We start from the raw sequence: 26,773 nt of genomic DNA, 5'->3' as shown, positions 1-26,773 counted from the left end.
ATAATAGTCAAGCACTTTAAATGGAGTGAACCAGAAGGTGCCATTCCTGCCTTCTGGAGCTGGACTTCGCCCCGCGCCCGTGACTCATTGCCTCTGTGCAGCAACGCAACTGCGAGAGCTCAAACAGTGCTGTTTGCTCAGCCTGTGAACTCCTTTTGGAAGCTACTCTTGCTCACCATGAAGTAAGCCATCAGTTTAAGGACAAGGCAAGCAAGATGATACGTGCTGATGGCAAATACTGATGGGACAAGTCGTAACATTCTATAGCCACTGTCCTGGTGTTTGCCTTCTTGCTGACACCTATTACAAAATGAGACCGACAGGACTTAAACAAGCAAAGGAATCCCAAACTTGAGCTCAGACATGGTGATACCAGTGCCCTGCATTCCTATTCCTTCCTGTTACTCCCTCTGTACCTTAAAATCAGATGGGCGGAAAGAAAGACATCATGTGCTGTAACTACTTTACTCGCCACTGAAAGGCAGTGACACGGGCAACACGCTGCCTGTTCAGCGACGGGCATCAGTGTGACAGCAAGCAGTACAGGCAGTGAAGAATAAGGCTGTATTCCATGCTCACTGCAGGAGCAGCGTAAGCAGACAGGATGCCCCAAGCTGGTACGGGTGTCTTCGCTCCTCTTGGAAAACTGCTCACTGTGGATGCTCGCCAAGGTTCTTTGTGTCATTCAAAAGAGGTTCAAGCAAACATACTGGGTTGTCCTTTGTAACGCACAAGAGGAAAGAGGACCATCTGGGGAATTATTCATGCTTTTACCCCTCATAACTTGTCTCTTTTCCTTGAACGTGTCCTGAGTTAACTCAGCTGCTTGCTGGCTATATTTGAGGATTTCACTCAGTTGCAGAGAACTGAGGACGGTTAACAATTGCAGCAGTGTTATACCTGGGTAACTCCTTAAGAACTACTCCTAGGAAAGGATTTAAACTAGTTGGAGCTGATGGCTGATAAAATTTAGCACCTGGCAATGGGAAGGGTAACATTCATTAAACAACCAGCTTTCTGAAAATCAACATCAAGTACTCTGCTCTGGTGAGCCCTCACCTGGAGTACTGTGTGCAGGTCTGGAGCCCTCAATATAGAAAGGACATGGACCTGATGGAGCGGGTCCAGAGGAGGGCCACCAAAATGATCAGGGGGCTGGAGCACCTCTCTTATGAGGACAGACTGAGGGAGCTGGGGTTGTTCAGCTTGGAGAAAAGGAGGCTCCGGGGAGACCTCATAGCGGCCTTCCAGTACCTGAGGGGGGCCTACAGGAAGGCTGGGGAGGGTCTGTTTACAAAGGCCTGCAGTGACAGGACGAGGGGCAATGGCTTTAAGTTGGAGAAGGGGAGATTTAGATTGGATATTAGGAAAAAATTCTTTACCATGAGGGTGGTGGAACACTGGAACAGGTTGCCCAGGGAGGTGGTTGAGGCCCCTTCCCTGGAGATATTCAAGGTGAAGCTCGACGAGGCCCTGGGCAACCTGGTCTAGTTGGGGGTGTCCCTGCTGACTGCGGGGAGGTCGGACTAGATGACCTTTGGAGGTCCCTTCTGGCCTGGACCAATCTATGAATCTATGAATCTATAAGTACTTCACAGACCCTCCCTGGACCTGGCGCTGCAGGCATAGAATCATAGAATCACAGAATAGTTAGAGTTGGAAGGGACCTTAAAGATCATCGAGTTCCAACCCCCCTGCCATGGGCAGGGACACCTCCCACTAGAGCAGGTTGCTCCAAGCCCCATCCAGCCTGGCACTGTAGTTGGATACCATTGCAAGGATGAGGTGACCTTCTCCAGAGCACAGGCGACAACAGACTAGCTGAGGTGCTAAGTGTCTGAGGTGCAACGCACCCAGCTAGCAGGTAGGATCTTCGTGGTGCTTCAGCTTCCGGGAATTCCTCATTGCCTCTAATTAATTTTTGGAGTTTCTGCTGTTGTGGGAGGAAAAAAAAAGAGTTATTGTACTGTAAAATTTTGTTAAAGAAAGAAGGAAACTTTGTTTTTAGGAAGTCCCAAAGGACTTTTTGTCTAGTCTTCTATATGAGGCAAAGCCAAATGGAGAGGTAACGGGAACCGAAGGGGAGACACTCTTGCTAATAGCTTCTTTTATTTTGTTGCTGCAGTGGTGCTGCTGTGTGGGATCTCATTAGGGACCTCTCTCCTACCCCAGCTCCAACTTGTGTCACAGCACTAAAGCAAGCGGGGCAGGAGGCCACCTTGTGTCATGACTATCTCGTCAGTGCCATCTCTGCCTGCACTGAGCAGATAAACCAGTGTCTTTGTCTCAACTTCCTTCAGCTAAGTGTCATAACTGTAAAAATGTTTGCCTTTGGCAGGAGCAGCATCCTCGGACACATTCCCGATTCCTCTGTGGCTGCCTTTAGACTTTGCATTTACTGCCACAGCCTCCGATGCTGGTGTCGCTCTTGCCAATGCTTTTTCCTCTCCCAGTTCATGTTTTATGTATCACCTTGTTTCCTGCAAATGCTGCAAACCCTATCTCTTGCCCATAATTCCTATAAAAATCATTACCCTGACATCATATTGGTCCAGCTCTCAGTTTCCTCAGCGGTTGAGTGCAATGGCATTTCTGTTTGCATTCTCCTGATTTGGCTCCTGCCTCAACTTCCCGGTTTTATTTGTTTTTACAATTAGCTATCAGAATGCACTGTCCTTGTGAGTCCACAGCTTATGATCTCAAAGACTCTTGGAGGTCAAAATACAGTGAAACAAAAGGCCATGCACCATTCAAGGCTGGGAGGATATCTAAGTTCTCCTGTATCACCTTTTTAACAGGATCCACTCAATATTAGTTTAGTTCTTCAAATCTGTGGGTGTATCCTAGCCTGGCACAGAATCTCATCGTTTTCTTTTTTCTTCTCTCCACCTTGCTATCTTTGCCTGCCCGATATATCTTCCCCGCATGACTGTCTTCAGGACACTAGTTAATGATTTTTCTGATATTTCTGCAGTCCATAGTAACTTTCCTTTAATTCTTAGTCTCTTCCCTCTCTATTTGCTTTCATATATCAGCAGAAAATATTTTTTTTTGCTTTCCTTCATAACTTTTTATCTTCTGTCATTATGTATGTATTCTTTCTGGCACTATCGGGTAATTTAAAGGTATCATTTGCATAGTAAATAATAACATGGTGAAGGTGAAAGGTACCTGGGTTCTGCTAATCTCAACTGGTTGATTATTGCTGAGGAAAAGAATGAGTCACTGCTTAAATGGATAACATATGGCTGAGGTACAGACATCCAGGGTACACCAGCATCAGACTGTTGTTGACTTATATTTTACTCGTAAACTTGAGCTGATACATTTATTGTTTCAAGGGAAAATGTTATTTAAAAAATGTATGGGTTGTGACGTGTCGGTAATACATTTCTGTTCCAACGATGATTTCTGGTAAAAATGAAACTTCATGGAAAATACTCCTGACTAAACCCGAACGGGAAAAATGCAATTCTGTGCATCCGGCAATAGACTTGAAAGAGGTATACAGGAAAAAATGAAGTGTAAGTAGGGATTTTTTTCCTGCCAGTTGCTTTATCTAACTGTGGTAGGCCACGTGTCCATGGGATTGAATACCTGCCTCTGGATTTCGCGTGAGGGTTTTTTTTTTAAAATATCTAAAACCCGTAGGAGCTAAGATTGAGGGAGCTTTGCCTCCTACAGCAAAACAGAAATCTCAGCATCTCTGTATTGATTTGTGTGAATAATAAAAGCTACAAAGGGTTTCCTTAAACGGGATGGGGTGCCTTATGGAAGTCTAGTATCAAATGCGTATTGTTTGCATGTTGGCCAAATGATACAGAAATAACGAAGGACAATAATGCCTTGCTCTTACAGTCTCCTCCTCCTCACCAGTGGAACGTGCCATCCTCCCTGTAGGCAGGTGGCAACGCTGTGCTGGTTCTCAGGTGGAGACACTGAGATGAAGAGTAGGGAAATGATTACCTGTCACCTGTGAAACGTGGCTGAGCTTCTGGGTCTTCCTGGGGAATCGGTAAGGCTGGGTCATCTCACTGAGAAGGTCGAAAGTGCCACAAAGTTGGTGAAACTCTAATAATGTAAGCTTTAATTCAGGATAGCCTGTTCTCTTTCTATCAATACAGTGTAGCTTTTGATGGAGCAGTGTCTAATTTCACTGGAATTATAATGAACCCTGGCACTTTTTCTAATTTGGAAGAAAAGTTTAAAGATTTGTGGTTTTACCTCAAAGCTTTTTTTAACTCTATCACCCGTCGCTGGTGAAAAGTGCCTTTTGCATTAATGGATGCAAGTCTTCTAGTTTTCCTGTGTATGAAAAACACTCTTGACTATGCAGGAACGAGAGAGTGAATTGGTAAATCGTTGCACAAACTCATCAGCGCAGGTTCAGAGCCTGAGCCTAGTTACATGCCCTCTTGCACACAACAGATCCCAAAGCAGAAATCCCACTGATTTTGCATAGATGTATACATCTGCAATTTTATTTTTTTTACCCATGGGGTAGGATAATCTCCGTGCAGAGAGGATGGTCTGGTTTTACTTTGCCTGGCTGGGTTTTGAAGTAGTCAAGTTACATGACTGAAAATTGATTGAAGTCCTTTAAACAGGGGCTTACTGAATTAGGCTAATTAATGCATTCTTCATTTTAAACGAGGTACTCGGGTTGTCAGTGTGTGGACTGGCACAACTGGAGCTGGAAGTCATCACCAGTGAGCGTATTTTGACTGGAGCCCGTCTTCCCTCACACGACAAACTCCTCTGTTGCAGGCTCTGCTTCTCAAGAGGCAACCTTTGCAATATGTGACAGGACACGTTAGGGCGAGGACAACGTTTTGACAGTTATTTTTCCTCTGCTTTAGTGTCTTCAGCTGAAAGCACCACATCAATAACCTTACCTAAAGAGATGCACGCAGGGGGTCTTGACAGAGTTTGGGAGGTGGTTGATCGGGTAGATGCGATGAAGGAAATCCCTGTCCTGCCTCCTGCCCAGGGCAGGAACCCTGCAGGTGTAGAGAGGGATGCCTTGTCTCTTGGTCCCTGCTGGGGTCGGTCTGGGGGTGCTTCAGGGGACCCGGAGGCAGGCATCCTGTTGCAGAACTAGGTTTTAACCTCCCCTGTGCAAACCTCTTGCGCTTGATCCATAGGTCCTGTTCCAAGCCTCATGCATTATGAATAATGTGAAGTCTTTTAATGGATTGTTTGTGGTTCTTATTCAAAGGCGTCGATATATCTGTGACTAACATGTTGGGCTTGGTCTGTCTTCAGTTTATGGACCTCCCCCACTGTGTTTTGGGATGCTTTAGGCAACGGTGCTTTACTGATTTATTTATTTTGAAAGTGGGTTTTGCCCCAGTTGAAGCCTTACAGCCCGTGCTGCGTGTCTGTCTCTCAGGGAGGCAGGCTGGCAGCAATGAAGCAGATGGCTGTTTGCCAGGAGTGAGTCGCTCACTTTCTGTAATTTACCCTTCCCCCCCCCCCCTTTTTTTTTTTTAAATGGTTTGGCTTGGTTGGATTTTTCATCAGAGTCAGCCTTTCTCCCTCCCGTGCCTGTGTTTGTGTGTGTGTGTGCTGGGGAGAGGGAGTCGGAGAGCGAAGCCGTGCCTGGGCTATGCTGACAGACGACTTTTTCCTCAGTTGTCAGGTTTTGAGCCTGTCGGCAGCACCGCTGGTAAGTGGGGGAAAAAAAAAAAAAGATAAAATAAATCACGCCAGGGCTGGGGGGAGCGAGGCCGGCGGGACCGTGGGCTGCCACTTGCCTGGGGACGGTGGCCGGGCAACCTCATGGGCAGCGTGTGGCCCTGGGACCCGCGCAGCCGCCCCACTGCCCATGCAGCAGCTCAGTTGTCAGCAAGGAATTTTCCTCCCCTCCTCCCTGGATAAAGATCCCTCAGCCGGTATTACTGATTGTATCCTTGGCTTATTGTATAAAAAAGACAAAAAAAAAGGGGGGGGGGGGGTTGAGGGGGAAAAAAAATAATAAAAAATCCATGTGGCTTTCAATGTGGAGAGGAGCCTCTAATCCCCTGGGTCAGCCTGAGGATGGTGGGGTGCTGGGGCAGCTGCCCCCCGCGCATACCTGGGGGCTGGAGGGCTGCCCGGGCAGCCCCGCTGGCAGGGAGGGAGGGAGGCAGGGAGGGAGGAGAAGTGGCTGCCAAAAATGTTGGCCGCTCCCGGGCAGCGTTAAAGGTGGAGCGTGAGCGTGTGTTGGGGGGCAGCATCCGTCCTCCCCGAGCTTTAACCAAAGCTGTAACCTGCAGCTATGGAGTCACCGACTAAGGAAATCGAAGAATTTGAGAGCAACTCTCTGAAATACCTACAGCCAGAGCAAATAGAGAAAATCTGGCTTCGTCTCCGAGGCTTGTAAGTAGTACTTTTTTTCCATATCCTTCTCCCGTTTCCTCCCATTGTCAAAATTATTGTAGCACTTTTTTGCTTTCTTGCTGGTACCTTCACAATCTCCCAGGAGTTTCCACACCTGTTCTCCATAAATACAGTGACTTAATCTTTGCAGAAGATCCATTTGCTCCGTTAAATTGAACTGCTTGTTACATTGAACAAACATTTTCCAGGGGGAATGTAGAAATGTCATTAATGAGGCATTGTAAGATATAAGCAGTTAGTGAGATGCTAATGACTTTAGCTACTATACTGGAAAAGTTTTGTTATAGCCTGAATGGTACTTAATTGGATCCTGTGTTTTCAGTAATCTCACCCTTAGATGCAACGTACAGAAGACTTTTTTTTTGCTCTGTAAACATACACCATTTCTGGCACTGATGTGGTTAATAAGGACAAAACAGGCAAGAAGGCACAATTGGAAAACATTTCTAACAGCAGCAAATTCTTCTTTCACAGATTGGATTGTACTTATTAATTTAGACATTAAGCCTGACTTGCCATGAAATGATGGGATGCTGCCTCTTGAGTAGGAAAAAAGTAACTGTGCTTAAAGAAGAACTTGGCACTGCAGAAAAGTAAAAGTTTATAGGGTGTAGAGTTTGCGTAGCTTATTTAGAGTCAATGTCTGGCATCTTTTTCAGATTCTCAGTATGTAAAATACTGTCTGCCAGCAATAAGATCCATTACTGGCAGCAAAGCATTTATTTGCCCATTGTTTTTTGGCCAAGGCTAAGAGGAGCATTACCATGTTAAGCTGCATCCCCCCCGTGTTCAGAACTGTTGTTTGGTTTTTTTTTTTCTTCAGCCTCACATGTTAGAGTTATTAAAATTTCAGCTCTCAAGGGAAAGGGGAAAGGGAAGGGGGCAAGGAGGCTAGGAAATAACAAAAGCAAGAAAACATAAGAAGGGTAGACTAATAACTGAAAACATTGGGTCCAAGTTAAACTTGAGTTGCTCTTTGAGTGTTTTTTTTTTTGTGTGAGCAGTGATGCCATATTTGTAAAGCATATCCAAAACTTCTGTAGTGTTTCAAGCAGTTTAAGAGACGTACATGAATATGTATTTCTTTCAAGGCATCACTCCAGGAAGCCTGTTTTGTGAAGGAACTTAATCAAAGTAGAAGACAGCTGTCTTGTAAGCCTTCCAAACAGAACAGCCACACAAAACAAACCCTCTTCGAGTCTATGACATGCTGTAGTATTAGGAGTCCTTGAATTTCTGTATAATATGGTGTTTAGGAGCATGCTGATTCGGATTCCACCTGAAGTTCGTAGATAATTCTTCAGCAGCAATTGTAGTTCAGCGTCTGTCCTGCTGCAAGGCAGCGTCCGCATTTTATGCATCAAGTTCTGTTTTCTTCCATCTTTTGGAAATGTGGCAAAACTGTAAGATTTATTCTAGATATGTAATAACTAAACCTCAGGCTGTTTTTCAGTATAGCCCTCTCTGTTGGCAGCAGGTGTAACAAACACATCCTTTCTCCTTCGGAGTTTCAGGATTTCTTTGCCTAAAGTGGAGATAGGTTTGGGTTTTCTTGTAGAATTCTTGATCACAAGGTGAAAACTGAAATGTGTTCTGCTCTAATTAAAGAATGTAGAACACTTTCAATTCCCAGACATTACATGGAGGCTTTTAGCACAGGCATACACACTTAGACAAACTGGTTGCAGACTGAGGTTTGGCATCGTGTTTCATGGTTTTTCTTGTCCATTTTTATGCATGCCGGTTTGTGTAAGAACAATTAGATGTGCACAGCCATCTTAATTAACTCTTAAAGAAGATGCTTCAGGCTGGAGAGATCAAACACGACTTGAAGACGTCTCTCGCCCCTGCCTCTGGTGCACTGACAGAGGTATCACACAGGGATTAGTTGTAAATCACAACAGTGCTACCAGAGCAGTATTATACAGGTAGGGAGAAAGAGGGCACTGCTGGCTGAAACCACCCCCAGAGTTACAGTCTGCAGCAGGCAGATACCCAGTATGTCACTGACACCCTTCTTAAACCAGAAGGGCTGTGATGATTTAAACAGTCTCAGGTGCTCAGCATTGGGTTGGACATCTCCTTGGTAGGACTCCACCTGCGGCAACTCTGGTGCCTTCTTCCCCGTTTTCCCACCCCCAATGCCAGCTGGTGTGTTTACTCACAGCGACTCAGTGGGCAAACCAACATCCATCACCTCTTGCAATACCTGGCTTTTCCAGGGGGCGGGGAAAGGGGATCTTTTAATTTTCACCTCATCTCAGCCTACTTGGTTTGAAAGGAATGGAAACCCAAAGGCTGCAAAGGGGTGGTTGAGCTGAGGCTCTTTTCAGACTCCCCTAATGTAGTGTGTTTTCTGCTTAAGCAAGTCTGTGGAGGGCTTTTTTTGCCGTGTGCCCGGTACAGTTCTGTCGCACAGGATGGTTGCCCTTTGGAGGTCTGGGCATGAGGTGTGCATTTTCAAGGTCTTTTGGACAGCGTGCGAAGGGCAGGTTTTCGTGAGGCTGAAGCCAGGTGCCTGTTGCAACATCAGTGGCGTGTTGCTGTAGGAGCCAGACATGATGCTGGATTTGCCCCTGGAGTGGAGTGGAAGGATTTCTTTCTCCTTTTCCTTATGTATCTTTCTAAGACATGGCTTCTTGGTCAGGACAGTCCGCTTGCTTTGTAAGGATAGCAGTATGAGGCGATGGTCCTTAGGCCACCTACAGGTTCCTTTTGCTTTTATTGTTAAAGAATGAGCTAAAATACTAATGAAATAACATTACTGAAATGTTTTTACTTGACATATACGTATTCATGCCTTAATGATTCTATGCAGCAATTTATAGGAGAATCAAGTCAGTGGACCCATAACGTTTTCTCAGGTCTAAAGGAACGGGATAAATTGTCTCACTGGGCAGTAAGTTATCTGTGGCAAAATATTTGGATGTCTCAAACTGAGGTTCTATGAAATAAATGTTTTTGTCTTTTATACATGACCTATTAGATACTAATTTAGGTTTAATCACAGCTTAGAAAATAATATTTTAGTGGTTTAATATTAATAAACTTTCAGAAGAGGTTTCTGAATAAGCTGTTTGCTGGGAAGGTACCATTAGACATATATGAAACTCTCTGGGGAAAATCTTGAAAGTTGACGACTGACAATTTTGCCCTTTTTTCTTATGTTGTGCCCAAATGTCAGGGACAGGTTTACTCTGGATTTCCCTTGTAGGACCTCACTCCAGCAAAACAGCTGCATATGCCAGATGCGCAGCCATCAGGGTCCTGTCTTCTCTGGGAAAGAACGCACTGGTGTTCCCTGCAGCAGGAACCTCCCAGAAACAGACCCGCTTCCGAGTTTCGTCGTCACCATAAATGAATTGGACTGGAGCAGCTTCACATCCCTTCAGGGATATCACAAACAGGGCTTTCCCTCTTGGCTGTCGGAGGGCTGCCTGCCTCCCAGGGATGCCTCTGGGAGCAAGTGGTGCCTCCCCACCACTCCATGCCTCCCTGTCCCCACAAGCACATGTGCACTCTCAGAACCTGGCTGCTGATGGGCCACCCCTGCACACCCCTGGTGTATACACACACTCCTGCTTATCGTGTGTTTAATTCAGGAGCAGATCTCCTCGGTTCCTTGGCTGCTGCTGTCCTGCAGGGATGTCCATTTGTGTCCTCACATGGGGCCTGCCTTTGGAATGTTGCCTCTTACTCCCAGCAGTGCTCACCCGTGAAGGCTGACAAGCTCAGCCTTCAAGAAGCTGTTTCTTAAGGATGTGTTGATTGTTTGCGTATGGCTCTCAATAGCTGCTGCTGCCAGAAAAAGGGCCTTGAGTCTCTTGCTCTGTTCCGTCTTCCTTGCTCCATGGATCCTGTCCAGAAGGCAGTCTTTTATTCAGACTTGCCTTACACAGCTCCAGGCTCGGACACTGTATACGCAGGAGTTACATATGAGCGTCCTCCACTTCCCTACCATTGGTAATAACTCACTCTGCTAAGCTTAGGACCTTCTGCTCTGCCAAACACAACAATTAAGATTAGGTGGGACCCATCACAGGGCAGCGTTAGCAGCAGAGTTTGGAGACCTGATTCCAAAATATTACTGCAAGGCTTTTCAAGCTGACGGTTTCTCTAAGGAGGCATGACCACTAGTGCCTGTGTTGGAGTGTTCTTGTTTTAGCACTTGGACCCCTACCTGTGGGACTGACGCCTCATCTGCTAATTAGGACTCTTCAAGCTCCATGAAGTGGCTTCAGTTCCCTCCCCACTTTTCAAGAACAGAGAAATAACTGAAGCCCTTTTCGGCGCTAGGACTGGGTGTCATGTCTGACGGCACTGAAGAATGGGGAGGCATATATCCAAAGAGCTTTGCTAATTTCAGTAGAGATGTGCTAGTTCACAGCAGCTGAAGACCCAGCTTGGGGATCTTTTTGTTTTGATTTTCGTTGCTTTTATACAGAAAAATAAAACCTTGGTTTCTAGCTGCAGTAGTACCACCATCACTGGCACCTGCTGCTGCCCCTGCAATGCTTTAAGCATTACAGAAGGAGAGAAGAGAAAATGGACTTTAACCTTCTTCCCAGTAGCTGGGATTATAATATTAAATTGCTAAATACATAATAAATCCCTTCATTTGTAGTGTAGTACTTCCTCATGCTGCTGAAGTTGACATTACAAACAGCAGCAAACTCTGAACTGTGACTCAAACGGGATGCTTGATTTTGAACTCATTTTTTGGACTCTCCTTCTCAACCCTGTCAATGTAGAATTGGTCTAAGAAATCTGATGGGGAAAGAAGATAGAAACACGTGTAAATCAGTGTCTTTGAAAACTTCATGGTTTTGCTGTAGATCTGGAACAATATTTCAGCATTTAGGGCATATCCTCAGCTTCCTCTGCAAAGCACCGTGCATCCTATTGACTGTGAAGAGGTCACAGTGCAAACATTTGTGTAAGATCCAGCTTTGTCCTTGAAGGAAATGGTGAAGTAGCAACTGATATCAATGGGAAAACATGGAGCCTTGATGACTGAAGATGATCTAGCAAGTGCTAAGAGTGCCACCGCTCAGTTACCCGTTTCCCTGTCTTATCTGTATGCGGTCTAGGGTATTTTTAGGTTTCCTTCATTGAAAAATGTCACATACAGAACAACTGGTTCTGCCAGTGACAGTACCCTGATTTGCTTCGTTTTCATTTATGTGGCCATCATAAACAGTGAAACAGAGAGCTCCCTTCAATTCCAGAGGTACGCTCTACACAGTGGGCTTGGTCCCCAAATATTTTAGCTGGCAGCAGATAGTAGAGGTTAAAAAAGCCCCTCAGAAAGCACCACTTTGTTAGGAAATGTGTAAATTTGTCAGTTTTTAAGTGGAAAATATGAATATGCTAATTCATTTCTGGAGGTGAGAGAGGCACTCAGGCTGTCTTTGGTTTTGGTTCTCCTGAACGTCCTGAGGGTCTAGGTTTAAACTGAAGCCCTGTTCATCCTGGGAGCAGAACTGAGCTACCTTCAACCATATTTAAATACAGCTGCTGCCACCCTGTTTCTTGTTTGGCTTTCCTAATGAGCATAGGCAGGGATTATTTGTCAGAGAACCATGTCAGGAAACCTCTCTGTAGGCCTCTTAGATCTGAATTTTACTTTTCCTGAGGTTGTCATGATTCTTAGAAGGATTAAGCAGGTTTTACTGGCTGTTGAGTGGGTGCTGGGTACGTGCTGCAGGCAGCAGTGCTCCAGCCTGGCCTAGAGATTCTGTGAGCTACTCTGTGGGTATGAATGACTCAACTAGTTCTAAGGTTTGTCAGGGTCTGGTTGATCCATTATATTATTCTCCCCATAGTGTTAAGACGGGCTGAATTTTACCATTAGACTAACCCGCAACAGCTTGTTTTATACTGCCTGCAGTGTGGTCCTTGAAGGAGCAAGGGGAACAGGAGAAGTGCTGCCAGCCTCTAATCTCATGCCTGACAAATGGACAGAGGAGAGAATATATTCTAATAAATAGCAGAACAGCAAATTCAGAAAAAGTTAATTAAAAAATACAGGGTTTGGAGGTGTAGTAATTCAGTAAACTGATACATTTTGCCACAGTCTTTCCCTTACTTTGTTCCACCCAGTGACTTTTATTTGAATCCTCAATCAATAGATGAATCCTGTAGGTAACAAATGAAAGAAGACTTCATGTTCAATACTAAAATGTTGACTAAGAAATAATATACATTCTCTAGTTTTTGCCATAATAATAAAAAAGCTTTTATTCTTCTGGAGGTAGTACAAATGAATCATACCTGCAGCCCAAAAAGCAATTTTGATTTCAGCAGTCATAAAAAGAAGACCACAGTCAGTTGTAGAAGAAGGGGGTTCCCTTTGTAATATTAAATTCAGTGCTTTTCAAATATCACTGCTATAAAGCTTTCAATCCTGCATAGGAAACAAGGATATGAAAAAAGTTATTTTGGGGAAGATGAATTTAAACCTTGGGTAAAAGGGAAATTAAGAGTCTCTTTCTGGAATTCTTTCTTAAAACCATCCTAGTGGGATAGAAGTCCATACAGAAAGAAATAAAACCCGACGGAAGACAGCACTGAAAAATCCTCTGTGTGTGCGCGCGCGTTTTAAAGGCTGTGAGGCCAGCTCATCTCCTAATCTGCCAGCTTTTGGGGGATTCAAACACTATATTAAACCCAACTCAGTCCTTGAAAGGATTTTTATTTAGTATGTTTCTTTTCCTTCCTGCAATTCATGTGACATTTTCCTTTTCCATTCTCTCTTGCCTTGTTGCATCAGAAAATCCCTTCAGCCCACTTCAAAATACTAGAAATGGTCCGACTCTGATCCTGACTGGTAGAATGTGGGACGACTGAGGTTCACTTATTAGGGCTGACCCATTAAAACACTATAGCAGCTGTGAGGCATACCCCTACAGATGCAAATTGCTCTGAAAACACTGGGGGACTGGATGAAGTGGAGGTTTTCTAGAAGGGCTTGTTTGGGTTCATAAGGCTGTTTTTGATCTCCTGAACTCTGCTGTAAATACTGGAGCGGAGGACCTCATTGCTGCTGTCACATCTGCAGGGGTGAAATTAGAATCTGGTTCCTGATCTTTGGAGCATTTTTTTTTTTGGTTTCTTTGAAAAGATAGGTTTTCCAAGTAATTAATGACTTGAGAAAAGTTGCTTAGCCCCGTGACTGTGCAAAATTTTCTCCTACAGTGTTAATTTGAATTGTAGCTGAGCAACAGTCCTTCCTCCAGCAGACTCAGAACTGCTCCAGGCCTCTGCAAAATTTGTATGCAGTGGTCTCGGATATTTGAAAAGCAGATTAATTTTGAAGGTGTGATTATAAATACAAAGAAACCAGGATTAAAATCTTGCAACAGATTAAGAGTGCAGCTCAAACTCTGGTGAAACGGGTTGTAATAAACTCAGCTGGTTGACTTCAGTGGAATCAGGATTACTCTAAAGAAGTGGTAATGTCCACGTTAAGGATTTTTTAATTTTTCTGGCCAAGAAACGAGGAGTGAAGAGCTATCAGAGAGCCACAGCTCTGCATGGCTGTCAGAAGGAGGTTTGAAAAGCTGCCTCTCTGCCAAGGAGTCCAGTTCATGTCACAGCAGTCTGCCTTGCCTTCGTTGGGAGGACCTCCACGCCTAGCAATTGGTGATGCTGGGTGGAGAAGTACATGTGAGCTCAGGCATGCAGTAGGAGAGGATTGTCATAATCTTTCTTGGAGAGAGATATGTAGGAGACAGTTTAGTTATTAAAATGCATATAGACATGTATGATAAATTCCATGCTTTTCTTCCCTATCTGTCAAGCTGTGGAGTAATTTTGTTATTAATGTGGCACTTCGAATGGCTATTGGTAGCTCTGTGTCATCACTTCAGGAGTGATTTCTTACACTGCTAGGGACAGATACTCTTCATGCACAAAACTCCTAGCCAAGACAGAAAGTTGCACAATATCCATCTGTAGTATGAATCCTGGCTTGGCGCAAATCTCTTTTCACCACTAAGATTAGCACAAATTAAACATAAGATCTGTGCAATTTTGAAAAGCTAAGACTGTACCGAGCCCTCGAGCTACAGCTGTGGCAGGCAGGGAGTCCCTGCAGAGCACATGGCACAAGCTACCGCGAGCATCCAAGGGCAAAGGAGCAGAAGTAGAGCATAAACCCCCTTGCCAGGCAGAGCAGTTCAGATGGTTGCTGTAAATGATGCCCAGATCACACTTCCTCCCATGCCTCCTGTGGAGCAGCTGGTTTTCTGGGATTCTCTAGCAGTAAGCAGTTACTGGAGTCTGCTAAGCAGAGAGTCTGAATACACAATTTAAATATGCTCCTATACACATATTGACGCAGCAGAGACAGCTACAGTCAGGTGGGAGAACTCTTTTTTCAGACATGCTTGAGAAGTGGAAGGAGGGGAAACTGTGGGGGTTGAGACTGGGAGGGGAGAACTGGGAGATCATCTACAAAAGAGCATACCGACTCATAGAAAGGATGGAGAGGAGAACCAGAGAGAGGATGTTAGTTTGTTGTTGTTTTTTTTTTTTAGAAAAAAGGTGGTAGTGGGGAAAGAGATAGTCCTGTGAGTTCTTCAGCTTCCTACCAGTAAACAGTCGTTAGATTTACTTACAGATTAAAATAGCTTGTAGCACAACATATATGCAAGTCATTTAGGAGTTTTAATTTTGCTGGAAATCACAGGGAGAAGGTCTGCCTTTAAAGGTATTTGAAAATGCTGCTCAATCTGTAGCACAGTATTCTTCTGCCTTGCCCAGAGTCTAAAGGGAGACCTTGCAGGAGAGCCTGGATGCTGCAAGAACACCTCTGGCTGTAAATGCTGCTGTGTTGCCTTCTGAGCATGTCTCTGTTCGGGTGAATCTGGGTCTCTTCTTCAGGAGGTCATGGCTTCATTTTTTTTAGAGGACAGGGGAACTTTCTTTGGTATCTTGACCACGTTCTTGTAATACCAGTCAAAATTCTCACTCCCTGTGTTCCTGTTAGCGTTGTCTGGGCAGTCATCTTTCCTCGCCCCGCTTTGCACTAGTGTTCCAGGTGCAGAGAGAGCCTACGGATTTGGGTGCAGCTTGACTGGATGTGTAGATAAAGTCATTCATGTCGTACAGAGAATGTCTTTAAAGTGCTTTGCAGAGAAAGGATTTTGTATAAATGCTCAGCGATCTCTAGAAGACATGTTTCTAATTAGCTTGACTGCGGTGAAGATACCTTCTTGCAAATGGAAAAGACTGAAATTCTCAAGTTATGCAAATTTGCTCAATAACTTGGAGAAAATTACCATAATGGTCCCTTCTAGTCTCACAATCTATAAAACATCAGATTGCATTTCGAATTACCTATTTACCTTATGGGGGAAGATCTGCTCCTCTTCTGGGCCAGAGGCAGGGAACTTGGCTCCTCCCTTACAGCAGCCAAACTCTTCAGAACTGGAATCGGTCACAACCACGGCACCCGCTGTGTGGCAAGGACAGGACTTGCTTATTTAAATACATCTTTATATCTGAGGCTTCTGAAGACACCACCCCCGCTCATGGTTGCTGTGGCATCTAGATGGTTGTGAGACAGCTGGTGACAGCATGGAGTAGGGCCTTAAGGAACAGAAATCTCACACAGCCTCCTCCATTCTCTGTGTGCACATCAACGCCTGTTCCCATCCGCCCACCCGCCTGTCCCGGTTCCCTCACCCAAAGCTTCCCCTGTGTGGTGAGGAATTCCCACACGGAGACCACGGGGCAGTGTTTCCGAGCTGCAGACGTTGGTGGATGCTGCCTCTCTCCCTGTCCTCCTTCCTCTCTTCCTTCCCTCCCTCTGTCCTCGTGCCTAATTTTGTGGAGCCAGCTGTGTGCCGTTACACCCCTGTCATTCATGCCTGGGGCAGGGAGAAGAAGGAAAGATGGGCAACCTTCTTTACTCTGCAGAAAGTAATGTTGTAATGATACAGAGATGGTGTTGACAGTCTAATGGAGGTGCTGAGCCCCGATGCAACCAGCAATTTTGAGAATAGGGCCCTCCATGAAACCACTTGTCCTCTGCAAACAGGCTTGCACTGGCTATCTCAGAGGCCCATCATTGTTCAGGTGACTTCCCTCTGTAATGTCTCTGCTCCTGGAGAAAAAAGAGTGCTGGGAAGCCCAGAAAAAAAGCGTTGGCTCTTCATGAGCTCCCCAGTTCAACAAGGACAGGCAACTGCTGGAGAGGGTACAGCAGAGGGCTACAAAGGTGATGAGGGGCCTGGAGCATCTCTCTGATGAGGAAAGGCTGAGGGACTTGGGTCTGTTTAGTCTGGAGAAGAGAAGACTGAGAGAGGATCTGATCAACACCTATAAATACTTAAAGGGTGGGTGTCAGGAGAATGGGGCCGGTCTTTTTTCAGTGGTGCCCAGGGACAGGACAAGAGGAAATGGGCACAAACTCAAATGTAAGAAGTTCCACCTAAACATGAGGAGGAACTTCTTTCCTGTGAGGGTGGCAGAGCCCTGGAAGAGGCTGCCCAGAGAGGTGGTGGGGTCTCCTTCTCTGGAGACATTCAAACCCTGCCTGGACACGTTCCTGTGCAACCTGCTCTGGGTGGACCTGCTTTGGCAGGGGGTTTGGACTAGATGATCTCCAGAGGTCCCTTCCAACCCCATAGCATTCTGTGATTCTGTGGGAAGTTGAAATGTTGCTTTTTCCTAAGAGTGAATAATAACCGGTATATTAATGAGGAAGCACTGTCAGGACAATAGCAGTCCTGACTCGCTACCCAAAGTAATGTCACTAAAAGGCTGGCATAATTTTAAAACACTGCCAGTGTGCTGAAGGAGGAGGTGGTTGGGAGGTGGGGATGGGAAGCGAACCTTCTTTTGGAAAGGGAACACTGCATCTTTGTGCAGCAGTTTTTTTGCCCCGTGTTTAGGCTTGTTCAACAGTAATCCGAGTGTTTCAGCCTGTAACCTAGAGTCAGGAGAGGGCCTGGCACAAAAACATGAGATTTAACATTCTGCGTCACACCAGCTGTCCACTAGCAGACAGAGGGGTTCGGGGGGAGGAAGGTTGGAGGGGGAAACAATAACAAGCAGCAGTCTGATAGATTTACTAGAGCTTAGGGCAAGATGCAGATTTGTTTAGTGACTTCACGCACGTGGCTTGTCTGGTTTGATGTAATTCCAGTCCATGTTTCCTGTCTTGATATTTAATCCAGGGTATGAAGGATGATTCCCCCTCTCCTCATCATCGTGCATGCTGTAACTAATCACAGAGCCACCCTGCATGAAGCAAACTGGACAGCTGCCTGTTCAGCTCCTGCAGAATCTGAATATGTTCATTTTGCATGGTAGCAGTGATTAAAATAAGTTTTAATCTGTACGTGCTTGTTTCTTCCAGGGTTTAACAACTTTTTGCCAGTGGGGGAATGGAATTCCCACTAAAGAGTATTACGTGCTTCCAACATATATGATACATCAATATTGTCCATGTGTGTGCTCTGCAAAATTCTGCTTTGCCTTATTCCAAGAGGAACTGTTCCTTTGTACACTCCTTGTTGATACGACTCATTTTCACAAGCTATTTTCTTAGGAAAAGGGACAGGATACAAGTAAAGAATGCACAGGAAAGATTGCGTATGTGCTCCCTTTTTTGAGACATTGTACTAGCAAGGAAGCGGCATCCCGCTTGGAGGGGTCAGTGCTGCCGTGTGAACACAATGTGAAGCACATCTACGCTCGGAGCAGCAGGGAGGTATTCTTCCCTCCCGCACCCTCCGATCCCATTGTGCACGAAGCGCCACAATCTCTTCCAGTGGGAGAGGTTACAGAATAGGCATGCTGAAGTACCACCCATCCTGTACTTTGCAGGTCATCACCTTTACTAATTTCAGAGCCAAATGTTCCATAAGTCATCTGGAGTGGCCAGCGAGAAAGCAACACTTGGTCAGGCTGTATGTATTTTTCAAATAATGAATATAGGGAGGCCATACAGTATGGCGATTTGACAATCCTTTTTTAATTTTTATTTTAAAAAAACCCCAACATGAATACTGAGAACTGCTCCATATTCTTTTCAGAGCTCAGGACTTCATTTTCCTGAAATATACTTTGCTGTAACTGGATTTTTATGAGCACACACTTTTCTTGAGAATGTGATGTGTGAAGCACAAGAGAATTTGCTTGTTCAGTACTAAGAAAAAGCAGAATGAGCAGTAGATCATATTTTTTTCAGTGTTACATTTTCAGAAACAGACCCATTTTACTTTTTACTTCATATTTTTCTTCAGCTAAATCCACACCAAATGCAATGGCAGGTGCTTTTTTGTTTTGTTTTTGTTTTTGTTTGCTTAAGGTTTTGTTTGGTTTTTGTTTTACATGAGGAGCGATGGAAAGCTGAGTAAATATAGGGAAAGAACATCAAGATTTCAGTAATTGTACTGGCTCTGTACAAAATCCACATGAATGAAATATTTTTAGAAGTTTTTAGAACAACATTTGCTACTTCTTTTGTAGTTAAGGTGGCAACACATTAAAATCCCAGTCCAGTTTATTGCCCGGTACAGGGCAGTTCCAGTACTGAATTGGAGTTTATCCTTCTGATTTGGCCTTACTCTGAACCTCATTTGGTGACAAAGCTGGAGCACTCAGCTGTTCCCATGGGGTTCCCAGGGCTCCCTGCAGATCCTGGTACCTCAGACTGCCTTGCTCAAAATCTTCGTATACATACAATGTTCAATGCAGACTAATTAAGTAAACTTTTCCTTTGCTGCTTTTTCTCCTCATTTGGTATACATACTGTGTTGTGGAAAGATACACAGCAGTTTCCTTGCCTCTTCTGATAGCAGATGCTGTTTGCTGAAGTTTGAGCAAGCCACGATTGCCCTTTGTTGAAACGAAGCTAAACAAAATCATGACAATTGATCATGGATCATCTTTATGTCATCTGAAAATAAAATAACCTTCAACTAATACATTTCTTATGCTAATGCTTGAATAATAACATTAAAGTTGTATGGGGTCCTACCCAACCCTCTTGCCCAAGGTCAATAGGTGGCTCCATTTACACTAGCCTTGGGAGATGAGTTCAAGCCATCAGTCGAGTTTGTAGTGCCGAGTAGGTCAAGTCAGCTGTATCCTCGTTATCTGCAGGAGCAAATCTCAAGTGACTCTCCTCTTACCACTGCCCTTTCTCCCTTCCTCCTTCCCCCTCCTCATACTTGAATCCCTGCTTTGCTAGGGAACTGGTGCCCAGCACTCTGGCTGTGTGAACAGCAAAGGAGTTTGGACTCGAGTGCAATTTAAGGTCATCAGCTCTCATGGGAGCATATAGTATAATAGCATCATTAATATTGGTCCGCTCAGGTCCGTAACACCCACCCGTAACACCTCCAGGCTCTGTCCACTCCTTACTCAATGGGCAGAGAAGGGATTGCAGCTACCTTGAGCTGTACCGCAGAAGACATTCCTCACCGCCTGGGCTATCGCAGAGACTTTTCTGTAAGGAGAATTTAAACATATTGCCTCTCCAGCTCTGCTTCACATGGACTCTCTAAGCGCGTTAAAGCCCCCGCAATGACCAAGCGGGAAACTAGTTTTTAAGCCAAAGGTAAGAACCCTGTTGTGGCAAAAGGGGACAGCAAAGCAGAGGCAACACAAGAGACATCAATTGATCATTTTTATGTCCTAATCATTGAAATCCATTCTGGAGTTGAAGCTGTAAGTTTCTTTATTGCCCAGTTGTTTAGAAAACTCAGTTGCTAGACTGCTAAAATCCAACAGTCAGCCAGATCAGCTAAAACTTATCAAAATAGCATTTCCCTTGGGCAAAATCAATGAGGATATTTTCTCATCTTGAATTATTTACATGTATTTTCTACTGATTGTGAGTTAGGTGTAAGCTTCATTTCCACTTTGGAGCAGTACTTCTTGTTTCCAAGATGTGTTTTCCCCTACTTTTTCAGCTGAAATCTGTTGTGCCTCTCAACTGTCCTGTCTCTGTTTCTACTGAAATCATCGTACCTGTTTCAAGTTGTGAACATTTCTTGTCTTTGTATGCCTGCCCCGCACATGCCGATGCTCCAGAGCACACAGCCTCTTCTAATCTACTTAAAATGAGACAAGTGACTTTCTCATCCTCTCGTGATTTCACTATGTCCCCATGTAGTTCTGGGTCCAATTTAAAATGACTCGTCTTGTTTTTTTAAAAATCCCACATAAACCCTCCATCAAATTTCAAGTACCAGCTGAAATCTTTTCTTCTTTCCTCACCCACCTCTTACCATTTTTTCTTCTCTGCTGTCACTAGTCTCTGTGATTGTGTTGCTTTTAACTTAGCACAGTATTCTGGTAAACAGCCCATGTGAAAGAAAAATAATTTATTTTGTTTTAATTATTGACTAGGGAGAGAGTAAGGCAAGTAAGCTGGTCTTCCTGTTTCAATTAAGGAATTAAAAACCCAGCAGGAATTGATGGCATCATACCCTTTGAAGTCTGGCGATCTCAATATATTTCTGAGTTCTGGTAAGGCTCCCATGGGATCCTGAGCTTTGACAGATGCTGGTCCATCGTCTGTGCTGTGAGATTGGGGTTTTGTGAATTGATTTATACATGGTTATTAATATAGGCTTTGGTAACGTAATGTAAATGCATCACTAATCCTGTGATGATGACGATTAATTGGTAATGCACTGCATGATTCAGAATATTGAGCTGCTGGGAGAGAAGATTTTGAATTTATTTGAGTGATTCCATCAGCCAGAAAATCTAGCTTGATGAGAACCCCCCAGCCTTCTCTTTTCTTCCTGGGAGCTTGATGCGCCGGGGGGACGCCAGTATGAACTGCTGCCACTGTGATACGGCCAGAGAGGGCACCTGGGCTTGGGAACTGGGAAATGCTCTTAATTCTCCTGCTGAGACATGGCCATTGAAGGGATATCTTGGGATTCTGGACCGGTGAGCTGGAAGGATTTGGGGACAAAAGCAGTAAACATGAATTATGGTCATCTCTTACAGAAAAAGGAAGGGAAGAGATAGATATTCAGTAAAACCACAGATTCACTGATGGGTAGCAAAAGAGCAGGAAGAATCTTCCACATTTGACCTGTAGACAGACTTGTTTGTCTTTTGCCAAACTTCATCGCTTATCTCACTGTTGGTTTGCTAAACTACAAAACAATCTTTTAGTAGTGTTATCTTAACACCTATTCTAATGTCAGAAGCCCAGCTCTGGCAGGAAAGGGAAAGGAAAGGGAAGGAAAGGGAAGGAAAGGGAAGGAAAGGAAAGGAAAGGAAAGGAAAGGAAAGGAAAGGAAAGGAAAGGAAAGGAAAGGAAAGGAAAGGAAAGGAAAGGAAAGGAAAGGAAAGGAAAGGAAAGGAAAGGAAAGGAAAGGAAAGGGAAGGGAAGGGAAGGGAAGGGAAGGGAAGGGAAGGGAAGGGAAGGGAAGGGAAGGGAAGGGAAGGGAAGGAAAGGAAAGGAAAGGAAAGGAAAGGAAAGGAAAGGAAAGGAAAGGAAAGGAAAGGAAAGGAAAGGAAAGGAAAGGAAAGGAAAGGAAAGGAAAGGAAAGGAAAGGAAAGGAAAGGAAAGGAAAGGAAAGGAAAGGAAAGGGAAAGGAAAGGAAAGGAAAGGAAAGGAAAGGAAAGGGGAAAGGAAAGGGGAAAGGAAAGGGGAAAGGAAAGGACCTGTGAGAATGTGCATGTTAAGGATTAGATGTTTCATCACCAATCATCATCCATCCATTTCATCATCATCATCATCCAATGGGATGAGGTTCAACAAGGCCAAGTGCCAGGTCCTGCCCTTGGGTCACACCAACCCCCTGCAGCGCTCCAGGCTTGGGGCAGAGTGGCTGGAGCTGCCTGGCAGAAAAGGACCTGGGGGTGTTGGTGGACTGTGGGCTGAACAGGAGCCAGCAGTGTGCCCAGGTGGCCAAGAAGGCCACCAGCATCCTGGCCTGTGTCAGGAACAGCGTGGAGAGTAGGACTTGGGAGGTGGTGGTCCCCCTGGCACCTGGTGATGGTCACCTGGGCACTGGTGAGGCCCCACCTCGAGGGCTGTGTCCAGTTTTGGGCCCATTCCCACAAAAAAGCCATTGAGGGGCTGGAGCGGGTCCAGAGAAGGGCAACAGAGCTGGTGAGGGGTCTGGAGAACAAGTCTTGTGAGGAGAGGCTGAGGGATCTGGGGATGTTCAGCCTGGAGAAGAGGAGGCTGAGGGGAGACCTTCTCGCTCTCTCCAACTCCCTGAAAGGAGGGTGTAGCCAGGGGGGTCGGTCTCTTCTCCCAAGTCCCAGGCGATGGGACAAGAGGAAATGGCCTCAAGTTGCACCAGGGGAGGTTCAGGTTGGATATTAGGAGAAATGTTTCCACGGAAAGGGTTCTTAAGCCTTGGAATGGGCTGCCCAGGGCAGTGGTTGAGGCCCCATCCCTGGAGGTATTTAAAAGCCGGGTTGACGTAGTGCTTAGAGACATGGTTTAGTGATGTGTTTTTTTTTTTTTTTTGTATGGTTTTCTTTTGTTTTTTTTTTAATCAGAGTTAGGTTGATGGTTGGACGAGATGATCTTAAAGGTCCCTTCCAACCTCTGATGCTATGATTCTATGGTCACAGTAAAGTGGCTTTTTCTTTCTGCGCTTCTGAATGAGCTGGTGAGAGGAGCTCAGCAGGGAGGCAGGGATGAATCGCCCCAGCTTGCACGAGCTACCGAGGTGGTGGGACTCCAGTACTGAAGGACAGACATTGTTGGGTGCTTTTGTTAACGGATGATTAAGCTCCCACTCACATCTTCAACATGCTAATTATAAAGCTTCTAAATATAGAAGAGGAAAAGTCTCTCATTCTCCTCAAGCCTATGAATAACTCATTTTAAATATTTGCTTGTGACAACTGTTTTCTTTAATAATTGTGGTTCCCCTGAAGAAGCAGCATTTGTAAGATGTTCCTCTTCAGGCAGGAGTTCCCCATCTCTGCAGGTAGCTCTGATCATGCTTACCGATGTTGGTGACAAAAATAAGGGTACAGCAGGCAAGCTGTGGCAGGGCTGCATCAGCTGGAAGAGCCAATGTCCTGGTAGTTTCTTTTGCCTCTCTGCCTCCACCCCAGAGATGGCAGCATGAGAACCAGTGTCTTTGCTTAAAGCTGCCCTTGTGGGCAGTTTAGGCCAAAAGGCTGACAAGCAGCTGATGCCCAGGGGTGCATTGGCATCCACTGGCCGTGCTGCGAGGATGCTGGCCCACAGCAGGGCACTGTGCACAAGGTGGCTGGGGGGCAATATCTTCTTAAAACGCTGCAACAGGATCACTTTAGTTAGTCTCTTGGTGCCCTAAAAAGTCACTGGCCTTTTTCTCCTGAAGAAGCACGGAACCAGACGGGAAGCAGACGCTGCATTAGATTCAGGCTTGTGTGTTGTCAGCTGGTGGTACGAAGGGGAGAGCACAGGCCACTGAATTTTAAGGACTTCAGAAGATTTCTTGTGCTTGTTAAACTCCTTTGACCAATGGTGTGTGCCCTCTCAACCCATTGTAACGGCCAAGCAAAACACAGTATGTTAGATTAAGCCACTGTGAGCACTGATTCTGAGCTTCAGCTGCAACACTGGGTCACTTGGCCACCTCAGCAGGCTTAGGTCATGCTCGTGGCACTTGGCATTCCTGAGCTGGGAAGCACTGACAGTGTCATCTGCACTCACCTGTGTGTACCTCGGGTCGTTAACCACACATCCCTCAGCTGGTGGCCTAAGGCTGATTGATCACTGTACTGAAGTTACGAGCCTGCAGAGACCTTACCAAGGGCAGATGTAACACTTGGTCTCCAGCAGCGGTGCGTGAGCAGAAGGTGATGCTCATTAACTTTCAGATTTTAGTATACATTTCCAGGGATGAAGTTAGGCAAAGATCCTCCGGCAGCACCCACAGTTTTACTGCAGATACTGAAAAGATGCCATTAATACCAAACCCTGTGGAATAACACTGTGCTAACCAAGCCACTATTATGAGTAAAAATCTTAAGTGGTTTAGGTAATTCTTCAGAGGCTGTGTAGGAGTGTAAGAGCAATTCATATAGCTAGTTGATATTCTGAGTTGTATGATTATGGGGCAAAAACAGAGCAGTTGGCAGAGCTACTTAATTCCCCCAACCCCTCTGCCCTCACTCCTCTCCATACCTACTCATTATCTCACTTACCTCCCTCAGAACAATAAGGCCTGAGAATGTCATTACCAAATTCAGACACAGGTTTTGTGTGTTTCTATTAAATTCTCTTCATCTCTGGGTTTCTAGATGCACAGGAAGGGTGGGAGCGTTTTGCAACTCAAAAGTAGTGTTATTTGGGTTCCAGTTATGCCCCACTGCCATAAATCGATGTGGAAAACTCCATATAGCTAAAGCTGCAACCTGAAGAGCAAAAAAACTAATGGAAAAGAGTCTGAAGGGGAAATACAGAAAGCAAGCGATTTGCCTGAGGGTGCACCAGAACTGAATGGCAGAGGTAGAAACGCAACCCTGGGAACAGGTACTCAGCCTTGAAGCATTGACAGACGTTGAAGTACAGAGAGAAATTTTGTGCATCTGTTTATTACAATGGGAACTGAGTGCCTTATAGCTGTAGGTAGCTGTACCTTGTTGCTGCTTAAATACTTAAAAAGTCTGTCCTAATTTTACATTGGGCCAGTATATTGTGGTGTTCCTCTGACCACATGAAGGATTCATTCACCCTCAGAAGAGCAGATATTGAAACAGTGGGCTCAACTCTCTTGTTGACTTCACTTCATCGGGGTCAGAAATTTCATCCTACCCCCCACTTAGGTATTTTGTAACAATCAAAACTAAACAATTTTAAAAACACTTTCTGGGTTTATTTTCATTAGGCTCCAGCAGCCTCCTTGTACTAGGACTGACTCACTTCGTACTACACTCATGCAGGTCTAATTACATTAAGTTGAGTGAAGTTATTTCTAGTTTACACGAGTAATTTAGGGCCTACCTAGTGTGAGTCACCTGCTAATTCTCTTCAGCATGAAAAAAAATATCTACGTTGTTCTAATTTATTTTTTAAGTGTAAGCTAAATGTAGACCTATGAGTAATATATTCCATAGCAGGTAACAGGAGTTGAATGGATGTGGCAGTTCTGGCACGGCACGTGTGCGGTGGGAAAAGACACTGAGCTTGCACAGGTTTGGTAACAGCAGGAAGCCTCTCGCAGGTGTGAGCACATGACTGCCCACAAGTGTGGGAAGCTGTAACACCACCTCCTTTCGGTCTCTCATTCTTTTCCTCCGGGGAAAGAGGGATAGCTTGGGCTTGTTCAGAAAGTCATGTATCTCTTGAGCTTGACTGGAAGATATGTCTGTTTCCAGGTTTATCCCAGAGCATCTGCTGAAAGCAGTTTCACTGAATTTCACTGAATTTTTAGAGTTGGAAGGGACCATAAAGATCATCTAGTCCAACTCCCCTGCCGAAACAGGATTGTCCAGAGCATGTCAGAGCATGTTACTCAGGACTGCATCCAGGCGGGTCTTGGAAATCTCCAAAGAAGGGGACTCCACACCCTCCCTGGGCAGCCTCTTCCAGGGCTCTGCCACCCTCACCAGAAAGAAGTTTCTCCTCATATTTGAGTGGAACCTCCTATGTTCCAGCTTGTGCCCGTTGCCCCTCGTCCTCTCACTGGCAACCACTGAGAAGAGTCTGGCTCCCTCCTCCTTCAACCCACCCTTTAGATACTTGGAAGCATTGATAAGGTCTCCCCTCAGCCTTCTCTTCTCCAGGCTAAAGAGCCCCAGCTCTCTCAGCCTTTCTTCATATGGGAGATGCTCCAATCCTTGAATCATCCTCATTGCCCTTTGCTGGACTCTTTCCAGTAGTTCCCTATCCCTCTTGAACTGGGGAGCCCAGAACTGGACGCAGTATTCCAGTTGTGGCCTCACCAGTGCAGAGTAGAGGGGGAGAATGACTTCCCTCCACCTACTGGCCACACTCTTCCCTATGCAGCCCAGGATTCCGTTGGCCTTCCTGGCCACAAGAGCACACTGCTTGCTCATTGTCATTTTGCTGTCTACCAGGACCCCCAGATCTTTCTCTTCAGAACTTGACTCCAGCAGGTCCACCCCTAACCTGTATTGGTGCCTGACATTCTTCTTCCCCAGGTGCAGGACCCTACACTTTTCCCTGTTGAACCTCATGAGGTTCTTCCTTGCCCAGCTCTCCAGCCTGTCCAGTCTCGCTGGATGGCAGCACGGCCCTCCGGGGTGTCAGCCACCCCTCCCAGTTTCGTATCATCAGCAAACTTGCTGAGGATACACTCGGTCCCCTCGTCCAGGTTGCTGATGAACAGGACTAGTTCCTCTTTGCATAGACTCCTCCTGGGGAGATAAACCAGGATAGCTTTTATAAACACATCTTTTATAAAGTAAACAACCGCCCAAGCAAGCAAGC

General features: G+C 45.3%; 1 protein-coding gene across 6 annotated transcripts in view; it reads left to right on the top strand.

Moving 5' to 3' along the window:
- PDE1C (phosphodiesterase 1C) overlaps positions 1–26,773 on the top strand; it is a 334,640-nt gene that overhangs the window by 112,931 nt on the left and 194,936 nt on the right. The window contains exons 1-2 of one of the 6 annotated variants that reach the window (XM_074150412.1): positions 5,531–5,668; positions 6,258–6,360. The exons of 2 other annotated variants lie outside the window; for them this stretch is intronic. In XM_074150412.1, coding sequence (XP_074006513.1) covers positions 6,260–6,360 — 101 coding nt within the window. In that variant the 5' untranslated portion in view covers positions 5,531–5,668; positions 6,258–6,259. Of the gene's footprint in view, positions 1–5,530; positions 5,669–6,182; positions 6,361–26,773 lie in introns of those variants that run through there. 3 more of the 6 variants (XM_074150408.1, XM_074150411.1, XM_074150409.1) reach the window with 3 other exon arrangements.

Source organism: Numenius arquata, chromosome 7 (genome assembly GCF_964106895.1).
Source record: "Numenius arquata chromosome 7, bNumArq3.hap1.1, whole genome shotgun sequence".
NCBI classification, from domain to species: Eukaryota; Metazoa; Chordata; class Aves; order Charadriiformes; family Scolopacidae; genus Numenius; species Numenius arquata.
This window is presented reverse-complemented; position numbering and strand designations above follow the sequence as displayed.